The sequence below is a fragment of the Rhea americana genome, unplaced genomic scaffold (assembly GCF_003343005.1).
Source record: "Rhea americana isolate MKP2758 unplaced genomic scaffold, rheAme1 scaffold_14, whole genome shotgun sequence".
NCBI lineage: Eukaryota > Metazoa > Chordata > Aves > Rheiformes > Rheidae > Rhea > Rhea americana.
In genome coordinates this window covers 8,629,497-8,653,223 of record NW_028185483.1, presented here as the reverse complement: position 1 = coordinate 8,653,223, position 23,727 = coordinate 8,629,497, and the positions used below count along the sequence as shown (strand labels likewise).

The 23,727-nt window shown below is 44.5% G+C and overlaps 1 protein-coding gene across 1 annotated transcript; it reads right to left on the bottom strand.

Moving 5' to 3' along the window:
* Positions 1–1,284: 1,284 nt before the first annotated feature.
* LOC146599465 (D-beta-hydroxybutyrate dehydrogenase, mitochondrial-like) lies at positions 1,285–23,599 on the bottom strand. The gene is made up of 6 exons (XM_085298704.1): positions 23,556–23,599; positions 23,265–23,319; positions 18,796–18,906; positions 10,673–10,814; positions 5,345–5,497; positions 1,285–3,618 (listed from the first exon to the last, which is right to left on the bottom strand). The coding sequence occupies exons 1-6, from the start codon at positions 23,597–23,599 to the stop codon at positions 3,137–3,139; spliced, it is 987 nt and encodes a 328-aa protein (XP_085154830.1). The 3' UTR covers positions 1,285–3,136.
* Positions 23,600–23,727: the final 128 nt, after the last annotated feature.

Genomic DNA, 23,727 nt, shown 5'->3' with positions numbered 1-23,727 from the left:
CGCTCAGTCATCTTGACTTTCCTTTGCTGCCCAGAGTCTGTGACCACCTATACTGTACAGGAACATTTGATACTTGCTCCTCTAGCACAAGTCTGYACCTCTTACCTCTGAACATCATCCCAGAGCTACCCATCCAGACAGAAATCAGACCTGACACTAACAGCTCACCTGAGCACTTAYCAAAGGGGCAGAGGAAGGGACTGAGACTTGCACACTCTGAAATTCTAATCCTGGCTCAGACAACAGGTCCTTGCATGGCCTCAGACACTCTTCCTGGCTTGCAAGTGCTCATTTAAGCAAAACCACATAAAATATAAACACTGATGATGCATGCATTTGGAAAGAGTCTTCTCTGTAGCTGCCTTCTGCTGAGGAAATGCAGGACCAGTGGGACTGCAAATATACTGTTGTTCTGGAAATGGCATTTGCAACTCAGGCAGTGCACTTACAGGGATGTACACATGCACRCATGTGCACACTCACACATACAGAGCTTTCACTAACTGGATAGCTGAGAAGACCTAAGCAGAGACAGGACCCTTTTGCTTAATATCAAAGACCAAACACTGACAGTAATAAWTTATTTCCCAAGCAGAACCCCAGAACAGGTGAGAAAATAGGTCTGTGAGAAACCTTTTTTGGAGAGCCTCTTTTGTGAGAGACCTTGTTCCCTTCCACCACTCCTGCCAGCAGCACAGACTGGAAGCATGTGGAGGAAGGACCTTGTGCTTGTCACTTCTGCAATACAAAGCAACCTTGCAGAGAAGAACTGGACTGATCAATTAAGCACTCACCTTGGACATCAGCTTCAATATCCTTTGCCCTTACCTCCATATGAACACCTGAGTAACTCCCTTGCTCTCTCTCTTCCTCAATTCTTGTCCTAAAAACAGGAATTATATCTCCTCCTTTCTCAGTCAAAACTGTTTGAACTCATTAATGCCCCAAAATATCCAACACAAAACAGCTCAGGTCACTCTGATATTACTGGTGCTAAGCACAGTGAATTAAACTGGCTGGCCCACACATGAACCACCTCCCACTTCAGGGGCCACACGAAGCCTTGGCATCTGCGAGCATGTGACAGACAGTAGCTGTGCTACCCCTCCAGAGCCAGGGTCATGCTATCCATTCTGCTCTAGGCCGTTTCTACTGCACTCCCACAATCCCACCATATGCAGAGCCCACTGCCACACTCCTTGATCACTGAGCCAAATTAATTCTGAATTCATATTGAGAGGGAGGAAAAAAACAATGTAGAAATGAGCACCGGAAACATGGACATGTGCTTGACAAATCTCAAGTTTATTTTTCTCTCTGCACAGATCAGTGCTACCTAACTTTACTCACATTTTATGGTGCAGGGGACAGAAGTGATTACAACATTGTTCAAACAAGCTGCAGTTCAGTGGGAGATTGGGATCATTCTGAGTCCTGGATCCCAGACAGTCTCCATGTGTTGATGATCTGCAATAAAAAAAGAACTGCACAGCCAGCATTTCCAGTAGTTATTTGTAACACRTGCTATCTTCACAGCATCTCCACGGGAAGCCTGCTTTCCTCCCCAGGCATCACAGCATTCACAGCTGCATTCAGATGCCAAGCAATCACAGTCAGCRGCATACAAGAAGTTTTAAGACATAATACCAAGATAGAGCTAACAGAGACAAGAAAAGAACAAATGATAAGTTCTTTTAAGTCACTTAATCTCATGTAGATCAAAATCTAAACACAGCTTAGCAGTAGAACGGGAAGCTGGTCCTAGAATTCATGTGTCCCAGAATAAGAGGGTAGATTCCTGGCCTGGCCAGCAGTGCCTGGAGTCAGTTTGCTACTACACTAGCAATCACCACTTGGAAAAAGGAAACAAGATGYGAAGCCAGGCAGCTTCAGCACTTGGTAAAATGACCGAAAATCCTGGTTATGGCCAACAGGAGACCCTTGGGGATACTGTGCAAAACCAGATCGTATCACTTATCACAGTTGCTAGGAAGCTCTGTGAGGAGACAATGATGTGTGGCATGGAAATTTTACTGTGTGATACTAAGAAAAGAAAAGGGAATCACTTAAAGCATCCACCCAGAGCACATAGTCATGCCACATTGGCTGCAGTGCCTGTCACTGTTCAAACACAGAACAGATGAAACCAAAACCATAGTCTGGGAATGCAAAAGCAGTTCCCTCACCAACAAGGAGGTGTCTAGCAGTGGGCACAAATTTGGAGGCAGCTGTGGGGCTGCTGGACAGCATCTGTACCACTGCTGAATTGTTCAGAAATGGGTCGCTAACGTAGCATCAAAGGAGTCAAATCTCCATTTGCTACATCAGATTCCAGTCTGCCCTACAAAGCTCATCCACAGGGCATGGAGAGAAGCTGCAAGTCCAGCATCCACAGGGAATGACAGAGGGAAAGTTCAGACTCACTATTAGAAGGGCTTTTCCAGTCTATCTGCTTTTCCTGTCTATCCGGTCTATCAGAGTCAGTTACTGACTCTGGCTGCCTCTGGTCACAGAGCTGGGAGGGAAGACTCCTTCCTTGTAGGGATCCTAAACCCCATCAGAGCTAGGTAATAAGGCTGTTTAGAGGCAATGTTGCTGTTTTCTTAGAAAGAGCAGACAGTCAAAGAGCAGCCAAACTTCCTAGCAGTATCATGAAAACAAACGAAGGCTATGACTGACCCATTTTCAATCAAAAGGAAAACTCTGCTTTTGTTTCCCATTTTAGCTTCTCCCTTTGACACATCTCTTAGCAACAGCTTTGGTTTGCAATCACGAGCCTGTCCTTGTAAGGAAAAGCAAGAGCCCACTAATGAGTCAAATTTATCACTGGGAAAAAACTCTGCTGACCTAATTACACCAGCTACATATTTGACCCATTATGTTAACCTTCCCCTGCTTCCTCCACAATTCAAACATCTTTGAACCTTAATCAGAGCAGCAGGGAGAAAGGGGTAAGAATTAAGAAGAGCCAGAAATGCCATGGTTTTATGTCTCCCACAATAAAAAACTTGAAGCCGAAGTGAAAACACATGCACCTGCAGGGGAGATGCATCAGCACTGGGTGCAGAATAGCCCTGATTAAGTCCGCTCAAAACCATGCATATGAGCACTGGAAGGATGCTTGAAGGACGCCCATTTACAGCGTGGCACCGGGAATGTAAAGCCAGTCAGCAATGGCAGTGGGCAGGTGCGTCATGGCTTGCAGCCTTACCCACCAATAGGTTTCCATGGGATTGTAGCGGTTGTTCGGGTGTGTGGAAGTGAGTGCATCCGTGATGTCATTCAAGACCAAAGACATGTCCTTCAGGCCACTGTTAACGAAGGACTTCATCAGGGCCACGTGGCGAGTGAAATATGCCCTCCCATAGTCCTCCCGCACAGTGTCACTGGCCCCATTCCACAGCACATCAGCCTCCACGTCGATGCTGTCTGCAGTCAGGATTCCTGTTGCTGCCACAAAGTTACTGGGCTCAATAAGGATGACTCTGACACCCCAGCGGTACATCTCCTGCCGGAGGCAGTCGGAGAAGGCCTCTACCCCGAACTTGGAAATGCAATAGCAGGAGCGAGACGGACTCGCCATCCGCCCTAACATGCTTGTAACATTCACCACACGGCCTAGAGTGGGAAGAACAGGGAGAGAAGATCAGCTGGCTGTTTTCAGCTAGGAGGCCAGGACTGGCTACAGGGGAGACAGCCAAAATACCCCAATAAAAGCTGTTTTGTTGGATGATGGTGATTCATAAAATCTGAATTTTCTGAAGTGTGTCCAAATTCCCTCTGAAGGAGCCCCTATGTCCTAATTCAAGCAAACCTAGCTCCTGCTCTCACCTCCTAYATGGATGGCACACATTCCTGCCTCTGTGTCAAAAAGAATTTACGAAGTGTACAAGACATTCCCATCTTCCTAACTTCCAGGTAGGGCAGTACCTAGATCTTCTGATGCCATGAGCTATGTGCTCTTATCTCAGTGTGCCCCACTCCTCCATCCCACTGGGGAAAGGTTACAAGCTGGAAACTGCATGACACAATATGAGGCTGTACAAGCTTCCTGACTGCTTCTGTAAGCACAACAGCTCTGCTGTACCCACTCTGCCTAACATAGCTACACCGCTTCTTGACCCAAGTTGGATGGTGGAGAGCCAGCAGAGGTTTCCCTGAACCTGCAGCATCAGCAGTGCAGTTTGTTCACCCACCTGGCTCCCCAGGAGCGCCTACAGAGTTATGTGGCTGAGACAAAAGGAGAAGATTTARCATGCTGTTGTCTATGGGACAGCAAAAAGCAAAGTATCCTGACTTCTGCCAGCAGCCCACGTCAGCCCAACTGCAGAGCTCTGGCAGTTCATGACAGATAATGCCTTGTCCAGGGGCAGTGACAGCAGTGGTCACTCTTCTGTGGACACTAGGTCCTTCCCCAAGACAAAGATACCTGCAATTAGGGTTTCAACTGCATTTACAAACAGGTCCTTGAAATCTCATCAGCTATTTTTGCAGAGAGGATTTTCACAGCCATGGAGCACCGCTCTTCTAGTGCTTGAAATTTTAGCCGAGAAACAAGTGGGCGGCTCTGCTCTCTCATCCCAGACTTCMTAAGTGCAGATCAGAGGGACTCTAAGAACCACATATTGACCTGAGGGGTAAGTTGACTTTTGTGCAACTTACTCATAGGGCTTATTTAACAGGTACTTACTTTCTGGAAATAATATCTGAGAAATCCTCTCAGTGTAACCCCTTTCTGTCCTCACAGAGCTCACAGCTGTGCCAGCATACTCCTACACATGCTAAATAAAGAAGCCCTTCAGAGTTCTCCTCGTACATGTCCTTTTTTTTTAATAAAACAATGACTTGATAATACTAAGACAGTTTAAATGGCTCTTTGCTGCTGACTCTCATTTATTCCACCACTAYAGTGCGGCAATTAACTGCAAAATGAGTAACATGAGGGCGGTTGTCCAAATTTAAGTACCTGGTACCACTTTGGAGGCAAAAAGTATCATAGGCCTGGCCTCCAATTACTGCTCCTAAAGCTCTAGGTGTCCCACAGGTCCTGTGGGACATGTGCCATGCCAGCACGGCACAAACATTTCTGAAACCCTGGGATGTTCAAGACAGCACCTGCTTTGTAGGTGCCTAGMCTGCCCTGCAGTGTGACCAATAGCTCCACCAAATCCTTACACAGCATGTCAAACCTTGCTGTCYGCTTTGCTTGTATGCCTCAGATACCAAACCCTCCCCCACTGGGCTGCACAGGCATTCCCCAAAGTAGAATCTGATCCATCATTTTTAACCACCTTTGTTGCACTGCAAAAGCTCTCTGACTCTTGCCACATTGCCCAGCATGTACCTTTAGCTCTGCGAATAAGGGGCAAGAAAGCCTTTGTCACTCTCACGGTGCCCCACAGGTTGATCTCTGTCACTTCCTTGTACTTGTCTAAACTTGTGAATTCCACCTCTCCAAAGGTTGARACGCCAGCGTTGTTCACCAGGCCCCAGAGTCCTGCCAACAAACACATGGTTAAAGAGTGGAACAAGGAAGAAGTGTCAGAGAGAAGCAGCTTTCCTAGATGCTCTGAGTAACCCAACTCCTTGACAAAGATCTGGGTACTTTTGTAGAAAACAGTAGAAGACAAAGTCAGAAAGGGGAGGAAATGGGCTCTGGGACACCAGAAATGAAGCCATCAGGGCTCATTTGGTGCTCCAATGGTAGTAAAGCATGACCCCCATCAGCACTGCCTCCATGAATGCCTCTGGCCGATGCTATGTCTGTGTTTTGTATGGTTGGATATGGCTGACCCTACCCTATGCCTCCTGCAGGTCCTGGGTTTATCTTCACTCGGCGACTATCATGGCTCTTACAGTTCAGAGGTGGCTGGATTTTCTCTCAATTTCATAAAATAGAAGGAAAACAGCTTAAAAATATTTTGAATTTAAGTCCATATCATGACTCTGGAGCGCACATGAGATTGATCTGTAGGTTCACAGTCCAATGAAGCCATTGCATGCCTCATCATTCACTCCCCAAATAGCCCCACAGGGATTTGCAGAGCCAAAGGAACAGTAACAGGGTGCCTGCACACCCWGGGACTAACCTTACCAACAGCTCCAGCTCAAGGCCAACCATGCCACAGACTATGCCTATCAATCCTTTTAACAAACAGCATAGATAGAAGAAAGGCACTCTTGGGATGCCCATCAAGCTGAGGCAAGCTATCTTTGTTAAAAATAAAAAAAGATAAGAATAGCATTTTTTGGAAAGGCTTTCAACCTGAAAGTCTAACTTGGAAAATAACTTTGAAAGTACTTCTGAAGTAGTAAGTTAAGTCACATCTTRATTTCATTGCACAAAGTAAGGGAATTGGTTACCTCAGCAGCTCCTGGTTTAGCCCAGACAATTGACTTCTCTCAKGCCTAACTGTAGAAGAATATGGAAAACATACCAACCTTTAAAACTATTAGAATTTAAAAATGAACCTCTACTGTGCATGCAGTCCTGTCAAGATTAAATTGGCTGTACTTGGCAAGAGCTTCTGCACTGAATCTTTTATATGTCTAGAACTCAGCAGGCCACTAAGGATTTGACCATTAAAAATGATTACTGCATGAGTCCCAGCAGCAAACACTTGCAGGACTGACTCCATACTTCGTGAATTTGTTGAAGCACAGGACTACACAGCCACAAACAGCAGTAGGACCAAACAATAGAAGAACCAGAACAAGTTATCAGAGCTGCTCCTCATTAGATGTCCAACCATACATAGAATGGTTAAGGTTGGAAGGGATCTCTGGAGATCATCTAGCCCAACCCCCCTGCTCAAGCAGGGTTACCTAGAGCATGCTGCACAGGATTGTGTCCAAGCAGGTTTTGAGCATCTCCAAARAAGGAGACTCCACAACCCCTCCRGGCAACCTGTTCCAGTGCTCTGTCACTCTCACAGGAAATAAGTTTTTCCTCATATTCAGATGAAACTGCATGTGTTTCAGTTTTTGCTCATTGCCTCTTGTCCTGTCAGTGGGCACCACTGAAAAGAATCCGGCCTCATCCTCTTGGCATCCTCCCTTAAGATATTTGTATACACTGATAAAATCCCCTCTCTTCTCTTCTCCAGGTTAAACAGGCCCAGTTCTCATAGCCTTTCCTCATAAGAGAGATGCTCCAGTCCTGTAATCATCTTTATAGCCCTACGCTGGACTCTCTCCAGTAGCTCCTTGTCTCTCTTGYACTGGGGAGCCCAGAACTGGAGGCAATACTTGAGATGTGGCCTCACCAGGACTGAGGAGAGGAGGAGGATCACCTTCCTTGACCTGCTGGCGAGACTCTTCCTAATGCACCCCAGGAGACCATTGGCCTTCTTGTCCACAGAGGCACACTGCTGGCTCGTGGTTAACTTGTCCACCAGGACTTTCAGGTCCTTCTCTGCAGAGCTGCTTTCCAGTAGGTCAACCACTAACCTGTACTGGTACATGGGGTTATTCTTTCCCTAGGTGCAGGACCCTGCATTTGCCTTTGTTGAAATTCATGAGGTTCCTCTCTGCCCAACTCTCCAATCCGTCCAAATCTCTCTCAATGGCAGCACAGCCTTCTGGTGTATCAGCCACTCCTACACCTCTGTTCTTACTGTGCAAATATTCAGTCAGAATCAGGCCCCTTTCTACTCTGTGACCCTTTTTCTTACCACTGAAAACATACAAACACAGGACTGGGACGGAGTCTTCGGGGAGTTCTGACATTGCTATCACAAGTACCCACGTCATGTCGTTYTGTTGATAAACGAATCAAGCTCTCTCTCGAACTTTGGGGGCTGTTTGCCCTGCCTCTGCTCCACAGCCTCCCTGCTCTGACGTCTGGAAACCTTTTAATAACTTCTGGCCTAAATTTATTTGTGATCAAATAACAACTATATAATGTACTGAACATGGTCCTCTAGGCAAATTGCAGCTTTCCACAATGGCCAAATACTGATGGAATTTACCCTCCTGATGCATTTAAAAAACAGCCATGTGCCCTTGCTAGACTGACTGTCCATTCTCATGATGGCCCTAGTAACCTTCCCCTGCCCCGTTCCCAGAAGAGTTCATTTTCCCCTGAATGCTGATGACAAGCAGCGCATAATGGTCTGGAAAAGGCCATGCTCTACCCAGTGACAACAGTAAATTACCCACTCCTTCCCGATTTATCCCAAAATAGATTTTCCTGTTCACCTCTCACATAGCTGGAAAAAAGCTGGCATGGTGGTAGCTATAATGTGATCAGCCCAGACCCACTTTTTCCCTGCATTTCTGTCTCTGAAAGTGGTGAATACTGCTTCGCTAACTCAGTTCATTGGCCTGCAGCTCTATTCTCCTCTAGATCCATTGTTTCTGGATTCCAGCCAGGCCACTATGGCCCCAGAGACTGTTTAGGATAACAGCTAAGTGATGACCTGCAGCAAAAGTTAAGAAAACATTTTGTTCACCTACCTTCATTTTTATTTTTATTATGTTTTCTAAATGTTGCAGTTGGATGATGCTGCTTCCMTCCAACATCCCCTGCTTGTCACTGCTGCACTTACTGAAACTGCTGGCTTTAAGGGGTCAACATCACTCTGAAATCCATGCTCTACTAGCTGGCAAAGCATCTCAGCCTGAATTAGGTCCCCAGTACTTCTTCAAAGCAGGCTCTAATCTCTAGAAAGGTCATAGGAACAGGCATCTGATGGTGTAATTTCACTGGTAAAAAGAAGCTAAGCAGAGCAGGGATTGGCAGGGATTTACCAAAGACCACAAAGAGTCCCAAACTGAGTCGGTAGACTAGTTCTTGGTTCCAAGTTTTTCTACAACCATTTCTCAGGTAATTAGGTTAGATTTAGGAACGTTTATGAAAAAGTGATTTAAAATGGTTCATTCTTCTTGGGATTTCATTACTAGTCGATCAGGTCCTGTTACATACAGTACAAAGTGCTGATAGTTACCTGGTCACTGGACTGTTCGCAGGACCGTGATGTGTTTGTAGAGCAGAGCCTTATYGTTATTATTTCTTTACTGTGAACAATACAGCGGGAACTGGATAAGATCAAAAGCAAACAGTGGCACTCCCTCAAAATGAGTTTAGACTTTAAGGGTGTATGCAAAGCAGAAAGAGGTACGAATGTGTAACAGAAGACCTATTCTGCACTAGCTTCCCTGGAGCCACACTTGGTGTGCAACAAGCRCTTCTGTGCAAGGCACTTCACTCTGCATACCAAGTACTTTCCTGCATCAGTTTATTGGGCACTGCTTATTGGCAAGCTCCAAACATCAGTCACACATTCCTGAAAAGAAGTGTTCACTGTGCTGCACACAATGCTGCAACAAATAATGAGAAGGCTCTCAGAGCAGGAGGGACAGACCCAACTTGTTGATCAAGGATGCTAGGATGCTATTCCTGCTAGGCACAAGGTTTTGCAAACACTGCTGCATCTATAGAAGGAACAGAGCTGATCCCCTGAAAATCAGTAGAAAGAGCTCTGTGCTACTGCTGTTGCTGGGCTCTTTAGGAAAAGCTTGAGAAGCTGTGAAATGTGTGATGAGGGTTGGATGACTGTGTAGGAAGTGTCATGCAGAGTGAGCATGTGTGGGAAACAGAGCCTTGGTTATACTTCATATGCTTGTTTTAGGAGGAAGGGTATGCTCACATACTTTGCGTGAAGCTTAGAGCTACTGGTACTAACTTTACACTTGCTGTGAACAAGGACCGCCCTATGGCAGCTTCACCCTTGCCTTAAGAGGGGCAACCACACTTCCAGCCACACAACCTGCAAGTCCTAGAGCCACAGCTGTGAAGTTTGAGTCCACTCTCAGCCAGGGTCTGCAATCACTGTTCAGCCTGCTACTTGTACACAGGCTGCAGAGAAAGCCACATAAGGCAAAGAACCTTACAAACTCAGTGCCTGGGAAGAGGTAAGGAAGCATGCCAGGCTCTGGCTGTAAGCTCACATGCCACTGCTTGGTCACGCACAGGAGGAGATACCTGAAGCCCAACACAGGAGCCAAGCCATGCTGCAGCAGGTACACGATCAGCCACCCATTCCTAGGCACCTCTGCCCCCTTCACATGYGGAAGTCAGTGGAGGTGTGGACATGGGATACACAGCATGAGCAGCACTTGGGGCTGCATGTGCTTTCACAGACTGGCGCTAGAACACTACTTTGCTGTGGTCCCAGCCCCATTACACATTGCCAAAAAGGAGGAAAGCAGGCAGAAGGGACTCCTGTCATCTTTTACATGTTTCTAGGGCCCTTGGACTGGGCTTACCTCTAAGGTGGCATGTGTTTTAAGGTGGTCTAGGCTGAGCCCATCCTGGCTGCTGCCTCATGCTTCTGTGAGCTTGTTGCCACCTTTTTTTTTTTTTTTTTTTTTTTTTTTTTTTTTTTTTTTTTCCCCCAGGAGGTAGGGTTAGAGCCTTAAGCTCTATCAAGTCCTGGTTTCTTCCCACATGGCTGGCATGTCAATGGTAAACCAGTTCTCCCTACTGACCTGAATCCTGCACTGCCAGATAGCCAGTCACACACTGTCCCAGGCCTCCTAGGCTTGGTAATCACGTTCTGGCAGTGCAGAGAAAGAACAGCCTGGACAGAGGAAGGACTGCTCCAGAGGAAGGTCTCTGTGAGCACACTAAAGAACCAGCTGGCTGAGGGAGACAGAGATTCCCACAGACCTTTCTCTGGCTCCTTCAAGTTCCTCTTCACAAAATCCACAGCTTGATCCACTTCCTGGTCACTGCACACGTTGATCTGCAGCACCATCATGCGATCTGACTTCATGTTCTTCAGCTCCCTGGCTCCATCTCCGTTCTTATCCTGCTCACCAAAAACAAAAGAGGTCCTCGTAAGAGGTATTAGTAGCAGTAATGCACCTTGAGGCCAAGCATATTCAGATGGATAAGAAATAGGGGTTATTAAAATTGCACTTGGAGGCATACAAACAGCAAACAGGCACATGAGCCATATTAACCAGGTGCAGCTGATGGTTAGCTTCCTATTGCCTCCAGCACAATTYCTACATCTCTGTTGCTGACCTGCTGCTTTGAAATGGCAGCAGAACTCCTCCAGCTTGCTCCCCAAGTGTAGGGTTACACAGCTGTAACAGAGCCAGGTACTGTGCCAGCCTGGGACAGCCCTGAGGTACTCTCTACTGCCCTAGTTTCCATGCTCTGCATGTAATGCAAACATTTTTACATGCATCAGAGTCAGATCTTTTAGGCTTAAAGAATACTTTCCTCACCTCATTCCAAAACATTTCCTGGTTTCTGATGAAATACTATTGTCAGATCGCTTTGAAAGAAAGACATTAGGAACACCTTTGGCATAACTGACAGCGAATACATCTGATGCTACAGGACACAACAGAAAACATTTACAGCTGAACCTGCGAAATGATAGTTTGCACAATGCACATGAATGTCCACACAGTGGACAGCAACCACACACGGACAAAGTGACAGACAAGCGGCATGAAGGGAAGAGCCTCTGGCTGAGAAAGCAAAGACACATCCTTCCTCCCCACTAAAGGAAACAACATCATTATGGCTCCCCTTTCTTTCCTCTTTTCTGTCATGTCCTTCACTGTCTACATTTCATGTTGTAAGAAAGATATGCAAATGCTTAAGTTTKGGGGAAAAAATAAAATCAAAAAATTTCAGCCATTAATTTAAATTAGAATAGTGAAGAACAAAGTAGAGATTAGCCATGTAGCTCTGTCACAGGCTCAAGATTTAATTCACCAAATTACTCCCTGCATCATAGGCTCTGTTTTACTAGGGAGGAAGAAGTTATGAATTGGTGAATCACTATGCCTAGCTGCCACTCTTCCTTTAACACTTGATGCTACCTCCCACACAGCAAGGGCAAACAAGGCAAGCAACACTCCCACAATCATCTGCTCAGCTGCCTCCATAGCAAGGCTGATGTAAAAACTGCTTAGCTTTTCTACATGTATCTCCAATTATGTAGCTAATGAATATGGTAACAAGTTCCTCCCTCCATCATCAGTCCAGTAAACAATGATTTGTGATGAAGGAAGAGAGCCAAAATTCCTATCTCAACCTTAAGCAAAATAGGATAATTCTGTTATATCAACATATAATTAATCCAGAGTTATGACAATAGGAATGAATTTCTGCCCCCCAGCTGCATATCATTTCACAACTGAACTATTTCCAAATATCCCAAAAACAGAAAATAAAGATTTAAAAGCTTGCTAATGCACACCACAGTTCTCATCTAGCCACAAAGCAAATCTCTAAAATTAGCATTAGAAGTAGTGAATGAGGTAAACATCAAAATATTATATTCCTTACAAAATGCGTGAGGACTATATGATGCCTCCTTCAATATATTTCTGGAAGATGTTCTTGCAGCCTAGCTGTGAGCTACATAAAGTACCTTTCCGCTCCTTAACAGTGAATAAAGTGGAGCAATCTGGTTTGTAAAGAGAGATTTACTGCATCTATATTGGGAAGGGGAGAAACTGTCTGCACTCAAATATTGCTTCTCATTTCAGAGCCCTGAAGCCACCTTTCCTTACTTATTATTTCCTCTTGCATAATCCTCAGAACAAGCACTTCAACCATTTTTTGCAAATAAAAGTCATAGACCAGCAACTTAAAAATCCAGTATAAACTGTTAGTACTGTTCATATCAAAGCAAAGTTTCCCCTTTGACCAATGCAACCCAATTTGCAAAGTTACTTTCCCAGATATGAATAACTGTTGACAAAACACATTGATTTTGGAAGACAAACTTCAACACAAAATATTAACTAGAAACATTTTTCAGAGTCACAGGAACCACCACCTCAGCCACTTCTTAAGAGGTTTTTCTGGACCTAAGAGTTAAGAATTTGTTTCATAACAGATGAAGTGGCCATATATTTCAYAGAAAGAAGTCAACAACTTTTTATTTTCTGGGGGCTTCAGAGGCTATAAGTACATTCACTGTTCAGATATCCATGTGGTACTTCCTCCTTGTTTTTTTTCAATGGTAGTTTCACTGGCTAGAAAAGTACCTGGAGCAGTTTACCTAAGAACAGCAGGACACAAGATTGTGACCAGACTCTATTATTACATTTCTTCCTCACACACAGGCAAATAATCCCATACCTTTACAAATAATCCCATATAAGCTGCCACTAGAATAAGGTGGCAAGATTTTGGGCCTGCTCTGTTTCCGGTTTTCTGTCTGCAACGTTGCACTACTATACAAGTGACAGGACTGCAAGGACTAGACAAATCTGAGTGAAAACTCAGGACAGGGTTAGCATAGGAAAGAGCCAGCCCTGCAGGAAGTAACGGGAGGTTGGCATTCAGGGCCACCCTAGTTACACTATCATTAAAACTCTCCTGGAGTCAAGCTGGGCTATGGCATATGGCCCCTAGCATCAATTGGGGGATAGAGCACAGCACACCCTTTTCATAAAAGGGCAGTTTGCACCTGAGGTCTGTGTTGAGACTAATCCAACTATTAGATCCCAAAGGTAGACTCTTGCCAACCCTGAGAAAGAGAATCATCTGTTAGGACTTTTCCAATTCTTTATGCTTTGATTCAGCATGGTAGCACTCAGACCTTCATTTCTCCTTAGGCACAACCTTTCCGCAACCCTAACTACAGCAGAGCATGCGAACGGCTTAGCTCCCCACTGGATTGCTGCCTGCTCACTTCACAGATGCGTACGGCCTGAGGGCACAGCTGGCTTGTGGCCCTAGGTCTCTGCCATCTCATTGGAAGAGGAACATCTCATGAGAAGACAGCTTGGGGATGCTTCTGGCACAGAGAGCTTCTGGCACAGCTGCCCCAGGGAGCCAAGTCTGCAGCATTATGTCCCCCTCAGGGGGCTACAGGCTGGGAGGCTGCACAGTTCCCGGCCCAACATGTTCACAGACCTGAGCCAGGCTTGGTGTTTGCATTCCATCACCCATCCACATGCAGAAGGGAAACATGCTGGGGATCCATTGCTTCTGCTGGTGAGTCCCAAACAACATTCCATGGGTCACCAGCCATGCAGCAAGTCTCTCCAAAGGTACCTTTAGTAGAACTTCACTATTTCCTGCCCAGTTACCTCACTTCTCTCTGTTATCCTGCCCTTGCAGCCCTGTAACAGGCTCTGGCTGGTCAAATCCAGCCTCTATTGACTAGCAGGGCCTTCTTATTGGTTTGGAGGCAAGCAGCAAACAAGCCCTCTCCACCTAGCTGAGAAGTATCACTCAAGCTTTCTGCTGCCTTCCTTTCCCTTCACTCATTTTATCCTGTGCTGATTCTGGGGATCCTGATGCAGCTTGTGCTAAGGGACAGGCAGACCACACAGACTTGTAATGGCCTGAGCTGTGGCTTTTATCCAGGGAAGCTTGTGAGATTCAGCAATAGATCTCAGCAAGAATTTGGGTATCTGCAGTGAGATTTCAGTGAGAACCAAGAAGCCATAAATATAATGCTGAAAAACCTCACTAAGCAGCTGCTTATCCTAAATGCAACCCCCACAGGCACCTTGTCATTGTGCTCAGACTTTCCCTTTTGGTTGTGCCTTGGCACATCTGGAGCTGGCCCAGCACTTCATACCTACACCCACATCCACTCCTGAAAACGAGGTTTCCCCACCCAAGATTTCTGAAGAGCTCAGTCTCATGGGCTCACACAGACCAAGATCAGGCACAGTACATTTAAAGGTGGTGCTCTCATTTGAGAGAAGAGACAGAGCCCATTATTACAGGCTCCCAGCCTTAAATTATCACACCATCCTCAGCCAGAGGGAGTGCTCTCGCAGGGGCAGTCACCCTCAGCCTCTGCTGAGGAGTCGCACAGCTAGGCAGCAAACACTTCAGCAAACACTTCAGAACAGCAGGGCCATAAAGACTGCAAAAGAAAGCAAGATTGTGCAGTCTAGTCATTAGGGTACTCACTGAAATCCAATCTATAGATTTTCTGTTGCATATTAATCTGGTTTCTGCACACCCTTCCTGTTGTTAACAGAGTGAATGATTAACTATCCTTTTGATAAGAACTTTCTCCTCTCTTTACTCTGTCTTCTCCTTTTCAGTTTAAATAATCTCATTTTCTTTCAGTGTTTCCTCACAGGTCTTATTTTCTAAACCTCTTATCATTCATCTTAGAATTTACATATATCTTTCCTAAAGCATAGTGTCCAGAACTAGACACAGTGTCCTAGCTGAGGTCTTACCAGTGTTGCATAGAGACTTGGAAATAACTTTCCTGTGCCTGCTTCCCAGGGTAAGATCTGCTCTATTTTGCCGCATCTGAATGACTCATTCAGTTTGCATTCCCCTATTAGCTCCATTTTCCTTTCAGTCTTGCTTCTGTCTAACCACTTGTTCCCATTTTACATTTCCTAAGCAGAACACCCCACACTTGTCATTACTAGATTTCATCCAGTTGATTTGAGTCTTTATGTGATCTGTAAACGTCATTTTGAATCCTAACCTATTCCCCAAAAGGCCTGCAATCCTCCCTGCTTGGCACCATGTCCATCTTTTTTGCAAGTAAATTTTCCATTCCAGGGGCACTTCCAGGGAAGTTTGACTACTTTTTAGTGCAGCAATAAGACAGTAGTTCCATGCTGCCTCAAAAAGCCCTTGGTAATGGCTCCTGAGGAGGCCCAAAAGGAACAGTGTCAGTAATTTCAGACCAGATTGGGGACCACTTCAATCTAGTTCACTGAAGAGTACCAGACTGCCAGGGACGGAGCTGAGCCTTCCAGACTTCCCCTTCAAATATCCTCCAAGCAGAAGCACMACTTTTCAAGCACCTATTGGTGACAGATACACTTAGGCATTACACTAAGTTTGCTCATAAGAATATCATGAGCTACTGTGTCAAAACCCTTATTCAAGATACACATTTACTCCTTCCCCTTTAATCCCTCTGCCACTTAGCTTATCACAGCATGAAATTAGACTGATATGGCACAGTCTGTTCCTAGTAAACCTATAGAGGCAGTTTCTATCACACTCTGATCTAGATATGTATAATTACTGTTTAATGTGTTGCAACCTCATCCAAAGAACTGAAGGTCAGTAGCCTCATTGGTAATTCTAGAGGTCTGTCTCCCTTTGAAAGGGAGGTATAGCATCTGCCGTCTTCCAGTCTTCTGGGAAACCCCTGGCTTCCATACATTCCTGAAGATATTAGCTGTAGTGCAGAGATCACTTCAGCTCACTCTTTAAATGCTCTCCAGCACATTTAATCAGGTTTGCTGGCTTGAACACATCTATTTATGTAAATATCCTCTTTTCTTTTCCATCCTGTAGAGCATAAAAAACTACCTCCCTATAAAACCAGTTAGCATTAAACATCTAAACACAGTTTATTCTTTTTTTTTCAGTAAGATTAAAGAAAATAAAACATTGACTATTTCAGGTTTTTCTACACTTTATATTCTTTACTTTGTAATTCATTTCCTCCCTCCTTTTAATTCTAATACATTAATAGAAACTACCCTTTGGGCTCACTTCTCCTTGCTAAACGAAATATTGTTTGCACTTGATCCTCTCTAGATCTGCCTCTGCCTGCATGCAGTATTCTTGTTATTTGTGTGACTTTTATTTAATGGACATTAAAAAGCTTCTGATGCACTTGACAAGGTGTCAGTTTGCATTCAGTGCAAGAGCTTTCCATGACCACAAAGTACTCCAGGGATCCTTCAGTTCTCAGCATAAAAGCATGTAAGTAAGTGATGACAGAGTAACTATGTGAGAACTTACAGCCTGGCATCTGCTCCACAACTAGCTTCATACCTGCTCCAACCCTGCAGTGAAACTACAGCAGCTCATTCTTCTTTCATGACAGGGTAAGTTTCCTTGTAATTGCCATGAGTAGTTATATGCTGCATCTTTAGCTATACAGCATGTGCCTAACTTCCTTTATCAGCAGTAATCACTCAGGTGCTGATAACTTATTATTTGCAATAAGAGCTCCCTGACTTTACTGTTACTTCCTGCTTCTTCTGGAGCCCATTAGTCTTTTCTGCAATTACTATATGCTTCCTTTTCTTGCAATAGATGCTCGGAATCTGAAATAATTTATCTGAAATAAATTATCTAAATTTATCTGAAGTGCATTCTACCGTCAGGCTTTTGGTAAGTTTCTCCTCATAAAAATTTAAATTTTCTTGCTAGTATCTCCCTCAGCCACCTAAGGCTGTTCCATGGGGACACTGGCCGTCCCAAGAACCACGGACAGCGTTCTGCTGTATCACTTCTACATTGCTTTACCACTAGGTTTTGTCCCTCATATGCACCCAACAGCAATTAAAAAAAACCCATCAAACAACAACATCAGCAACCTCAGAGGAAACCAGGCTCCCAAGCAAAATCCTGGGACACTAAGTCCAGGTCTCCTGTTCACAAAATCAAAAGCAAGCTCACAGGAAGTTATAAAAGGTAATACAGATGGGGGGTAATACAGATGGGGAACAGTACAGAGAGAAGCATATTTGRTATCTGCCAGGTAGCACAGCACAGAACAAGAACAGTCATATCCTCCCACTCTCTACCACTTCAGGATAAAGTGGTTAGTCAATCTCCTGAAAGCTACCTGTGAATCAACTATGACTGCTGATGCATTTTCCACTTCAGCATATAATTTAAATAGAGATCACAAAATTGTTGGCTCTGAATTAAGATGCCACCAGACCAGATGAGTGGATACTGAGGGCTGCCATGGCATTCTGGGACAGGTAATCCTGTGATGAAGAGGTAATCTGTTTCTTTGTTAAAATGAGCATATGAGGCTCATTTAGGGTACACTTAATTTCTTTATATGGCTTTAAACTGAGTTTGGCCCTCTCTGCTCAGCACTAATGTGCTGCCTTCTGAAAGAGTGCTCTCAGAATCATTCCATCCACTTTTCTTTCCATCCCTTACACCTGCTGCTCTGCAAGGTTAGTGTTTGACTTGCTATCACAACAGATACAGACATCCCAATGTAGTGTATGATGTGATTACAGAAGGATTTATAGAGAGCCCATATGGAAATTTCCAAAGAGTGGCAACTTTCCAACAGTACTCTTTTGCTCTCAAGTTACACAATACGTCAGCTGATAATAGTTTCCCTTGTTGGTATGGTGGAAGAATGTAACCTCTACTGTGATCAGGCAGGCAAGGAATATTACCTTTCATGCACCTTCATGGTTCTGCCACAGTACACCAAAATCCATGGTCACTGCTCTCTGAGTATCTGTGCTAGAAATAGCTTCTAGTCCATTTAGGTAGAAAAGGTAAAGCAAAAATATTCAAAATACATTTTTTTCTTTTCATTTGTTCATTTGGGGGCACTAAAAGCCATGATTATTATGCTGCCAACTGAATTCACTTATTAATCTTCATTTATTTTCTCTTTGTTTTGGCTTAAGGAAATATGTCACTTATTTCTCAGCTCTCCTGTGTTTGTGCTGCTCCCTCAGGTATTTTAAAAGTCAGAGCAGAATGCAGATAACCTATATCCCAGAGTTTTGGAAGAACTGGCATATCGAAACACAAGCTTAAGATATTTTAAATTAAATTTAGCAGATGGGTGCCCAATCCCTGTAGAATTCCAAAAGCAGCACCTGCATTGAAGGAAAAGAAAAAAGACCTGAGAAATGAGATGCCAGTTAGTCTGACACTAATACTACATACAGCTCTGGAACCAGTGTTAAAGAAAAGAATGAAAGATACCCGCCCACTGCACCTCCCACAGACTGTGGGAGAGGGAAGCTGCAGATGAAGCGGTTATTAGTTGAGAAGCACTTTTCTCCAATCACAGAAGAATTTTGATCAATATTACTACTTACCGCTAGCAAGCATCCAGCAAAAACAGTGAATCCCTTTGCATGAAGTTGTTTTGCTAAGGCATGTCCAAAACCTTTGTCACAGCCTGTTATTAGCACTGCCTTCCCTGCAGCCTGTGTGAAGAAAGACAGAAATATATCACCAGATACTGCAATGTTGCAGGCACCAGCATGCATCAGAGCAACATCATGCATCAGAGTCCTGTAATCAGGGCCAGACAGCATTTAGAAAGTACCATTAGTGACTAAGGGGAGATACGGCTGATATCCAAGCTCTCCATAGAGCTGAGCTCACCTAACCTGAGCTATCTGAAGGATAGCTGTTTAATCCAGGTTCCCTGTAAAATCTGCAGTGAAAGGCACCTACTAAAAACAGGAATTATCCTATACAGATGGATGTCTAGAGAAAGCAGAGACAGCAAGCTCAGACCTGATGCATAATTTTGGACAAGCATCATTCCATATACAGCAAAATCTTAAATGCAATCAAGTCAGGTCATAATCTCCTCCTAAATGCAATGAAGCCAGGTCACAATCTTCTCTAGCTCAGCTCCTTGCCACATTTATGATAGCATTACAGGCATAAATGACAATTCCAGGTACAAGTTGCAATCGGCATGTACCTGTCTGCATGCTAACTTCACTACAATTTCAGGGGAGCTACTGCCAATTCCACCAACGTAAACAAGATGAGAAGATGCCAGTGTAAAAATGCAACCAGCTCACAACTATTATGAAATCCAAAAATTTAGCCAATCACTGATTTGGAACAATTTGCATTGCCTTGATACAGTAGCTGGAACAGAACCTCTCTCTTTCAAGTATCAGTGGCCAGAAACTTAACAGAAGCATTTCAAAAGTCAGCGATCTACCAGCTTCAATGCATAAGAGTAGCAAAGGAAACAACAGAATGACAGTATGGTGTTTGTCTGAACTGCATAGCAGATCTTTTAGCTGTAGAGTGATTCTCTTATTATTTGTTCTGTATCTACTCACATTCTACGCAGTGCTTTCCAATCTGTATTTTAGTGATTCAATAGAGCATGCAAGAACACGACTATAGATTAGAGTGCTTCTGAAAATACTGCAGTCTAACAGGAAAAAAAGTGTATCTAATCCTACAGTTCTCTCCTACATTATTCTCTCCTGACTGACGGATAAATTGAGAAACAACTTGATACCACATCTGGTACGATACAACAGGCTTGTAATAGCTTCCAAAATCCTGAAGAGAACCCTGTACTGCAAACCACTGCACATTCACCTTCTTTCTTTGCTTGGGGACCCTCTCTCCCCTGCTCTGTTCACCGCAGCTGTGAGGCAATAAATTTGTAACATTTAACCCAGCTAGCAGACACCCACCTGCAGGGCTCTAGACCTCTCCAACTGAAACCATTATCTGTCAGACAATAACACAAGGTAGTAATAAAGATTTCAAGAATGCAATAAGGAAGTGAGGTCACTTCCGTCTCTGTGGAAACATCTGCAACTAATACTCTCTTTTACTGCACTAACAATGTCTGGAATATAAACACTCAGATTTTATACTACGCGTGCATGAATTGCCCCATTTTATCTGAAAAGTTGGCTAGACAAGCAAGTGCAATTTCCAGTGCTCTAATTTCTTGTTTTGCTGACACAGGCAGTAGTGAAAGGGTAATAAGGAATAATTGCAGGGTGATAGTGATCAGAACAGTTACTGCATAAACACAAGATGAGTTTAAGCAGACAGTAATAAGCTACACCCTGTTCTGTTCTCCATCTCATATTGAAGTTACTGTTTTCACAGCAGATGCAAGATTTGAAATTGAAACTGAGCTGACTGAAAGTATATCCTGAATTTAACATATGATCATCCATATGAATTCTGATTCCACATTCAGACAAGAAGCACCCATCTACAGGCTAATTATACTAATACTGTAAAGGTAGCTACAGATACTAAAGGGTTTAAGATAAGTGAGAATTAAATATACACTGCTCAATACTAATCTAATTTACAGTAACACAACTCCAAGAGATGGAGATCAAGTATGAACTAGATCACTGAATTTGCCAAGGTTACGTCCTCCTACATCAGTTCAGCAACCTGGCCCTTTAGAGATGAAAGGATTTGACTTTTTCTCCAGCTCCTCTCCCTTATAYCTTCTGGTTCTGAAACCTGAAGACWCCTGACTTCCAAGAAGTATAGGAATCAAGCAGAAGATAATGAGTTGTGATTATTTCCAAAGACCAATACAGGCAAATGGAAAAGATGCACCACCATAGTCAGCTCTCTCATCAGCTGGGCTGATAAGGACRGAGCTCAGCTGCAAGAAATACAAGAAATAAAGGAAGATCTATTTACAAGTGGTTGAGCTGTGCACCTAATTTTAGATCTCAGCAGCTGGTTTGCTGTCTCTGATTGAACACACACACACACGGAGGTGCTTGGAAAATCCTCTCAAGTGTCTATAATGGGCAGAAAAGTAAGGAACAATTTACAGTATGAAAACATTCACATGATTACTTGCTGTTATCCTGGTTATTGGTAACAAAAGATTTGACTGCAGTGGTACACTTCATAACAATAGATTGAAGTCCCAGCAGCAGTAATATGCATGCAAAGAAAACTCAAGGGATGTAATATATCTCAGATCACTAGCTGCCTTTATCTTTGTGAGATGCTTGTTGGGAGAGAACACCCTAGGATGACACCAGGGAGTGATCCCATTTCCAGAATACACATTAGCAGAGACCCTATCCTAAAAGTCTGTAAACATGGAGAAATCTGATCATCCTCACCTTTTGAAAATGCCCAAGAGGTCTCACATCTTTTATTCCTAGAATTTTGTAAGGGTCACTCTCTTACAGCTTGCAGTTTAACACAGCAGTAAGACAGACACGAAAGGCTCCCTACGCAAGCAGAGAGGATCAGGTATCAGTGATATTAACCAACTTTGGGGGGAGAGTTGCAGGTGCTTCACTCATTACTGGTCAAACAGTGCTCTCAAACAGAAAATACTACAGGAGAAACTGTACATATATGCAGTGTGGCCAGGGCACCTGAGACCCGATGACACCACGGAGTAAGTTCTTGGATTGAAGGGTTGGTATGATACCTCCATAGGGTAATACAGTCTGCGTCACTGCTGTGTGATCTGTGGCACTTGAACAGCAATACATGCTCCATATAGTTCAAATAGCTCCAATGAGATCAATTATTTTTAATTTGCCAGCAGCTCAGATGTATAAATGTCACTAATTTTCCTAATGGGATGTGATTACCTTCTTAAACTGTAGAATTTATTTTACTCATGCAGATGCTCTATCAAAATCATACACTTCAGCTGCAAAACAGGCTAAGTTAAGCACAGTTACTTTGATTGCCTCTTTGCCAGCCTGTCTGGGTAATTTAGGAACCCACCATGCTTGCCTAAATTCCATGTTCTTCCACTCTGTGTCACTTGTTTTACAGATCCTGTTTCCTTTGATACCCTCCCAGATCATTTACTTGCTATCAAGCAGATCAATTTTAAAATAAGAGCAAGCAGTTATATAGTACACTTTGCTGGTTCCTTATTTCCACAAGTCAGGAACTTGAGGTTTGCAATACCAGGAAAAGGAACTGAAAATACACACTAAAGAGAAGCAAATTTCCTACCTATAAAATTCCTCATCTATAGAGCATCCTCTAGACACAAGTTTCCCTTTTAAAATTTGGATCACCTGAATTACCAACTTTTCTGTATCTCTGGATAGCACAGACTGCCTGGTTTTCACACAGCATGGCTCTGAGAAGTGCATTGCCTCCATTTCAGTACAATAAATACTCACAGGGAAACACAGCCAAGAAAAGTTAAAGCACAAGAAGCTAGGTGCCAAATTACTGCTGAAAAGCTGAGCTATCACAGCTGAAAGGTTTCCTAAACCAAAGGCTAGTAGCCAAACACTGCACTTCTCTTTCAAGAGGCTGAAGCCACAGATGACTGCTCCCTGCATCTCTGGAGAAGGCAGTAATGCTGCACTTCTTCAGGCAGCCCTACCTCCAGCCACTTCCCGTGACACCAAAGGCAGACTGCCCTTGGGAAGAGCCAGGTGCAACAGAGACGGGAAACACTGGAGGAGCGGGAAGGATGGGGGAGCAGCAAAGCAGGAGACTGCAAACAGTATGAAACCCATCTGGCCATTTCATAGGGGTCTAGACTCAGCTGGAGGCCCTGTAACAAGAACATGCTCAGCTGCAAATTCCTTCCAGAGCCTGCTGAAAGGTTGTCTGGAGCGTTAAGCAAGGACTGAGTTTGCTCCAACCCTGTGAAAGAACCCAAAACATTTCATTTTTAAAGGGCTTATAAAAGGAAACTGGTTATGCAATTCCTTTCAGTTCATAAAGGTTTTCTTTTTTTTTCTCCCTTATACTCATTTCCAAGTTTAGAATACGGGAACTAAGCCCATATCCCCAAGATTTCATGAATTTTGGGAAGAAAACCCACGGGTTTCACAGAAGCAGGGAGGTCAGCATTACAGCAACGCAGCCTACTCAAACCCCTTCAAGAGGAGCTGCCAGACTCCCGAGAGCCGTTTCGCGGGCCAGCGCCGCGCGTCCCTCCGCAGCTCCGCTCCGTCCCCGGCGGTGTTCACGTCAAGCCTTCGCTCGCCCAGCCGCGATGCGGGAGCAATGCCCGGCGTGCGCTGGACGCGCGTCCCTGTCACGGGTGCGCCACCAGGCAGCTGCGAGGGCTGAAACGCCCCCGCCTGGCCGTTTAACGGCCGCGCGGTTAAACCACAACGGCCGCCGCCGCCCGCGGCCAAGCGAGGCGGGCGCCATTTTGTGCCGCCGGGCGCTGCCGCCACCACCGCTGCCCGCGGGCGTCCGGCCCGCAACCCGCGGGCAAGGGGGCACCGGGCGGACCGAGCTCGGCCGCGGGGCCGGCTCCGAGCCCCCGGTACCGGCGG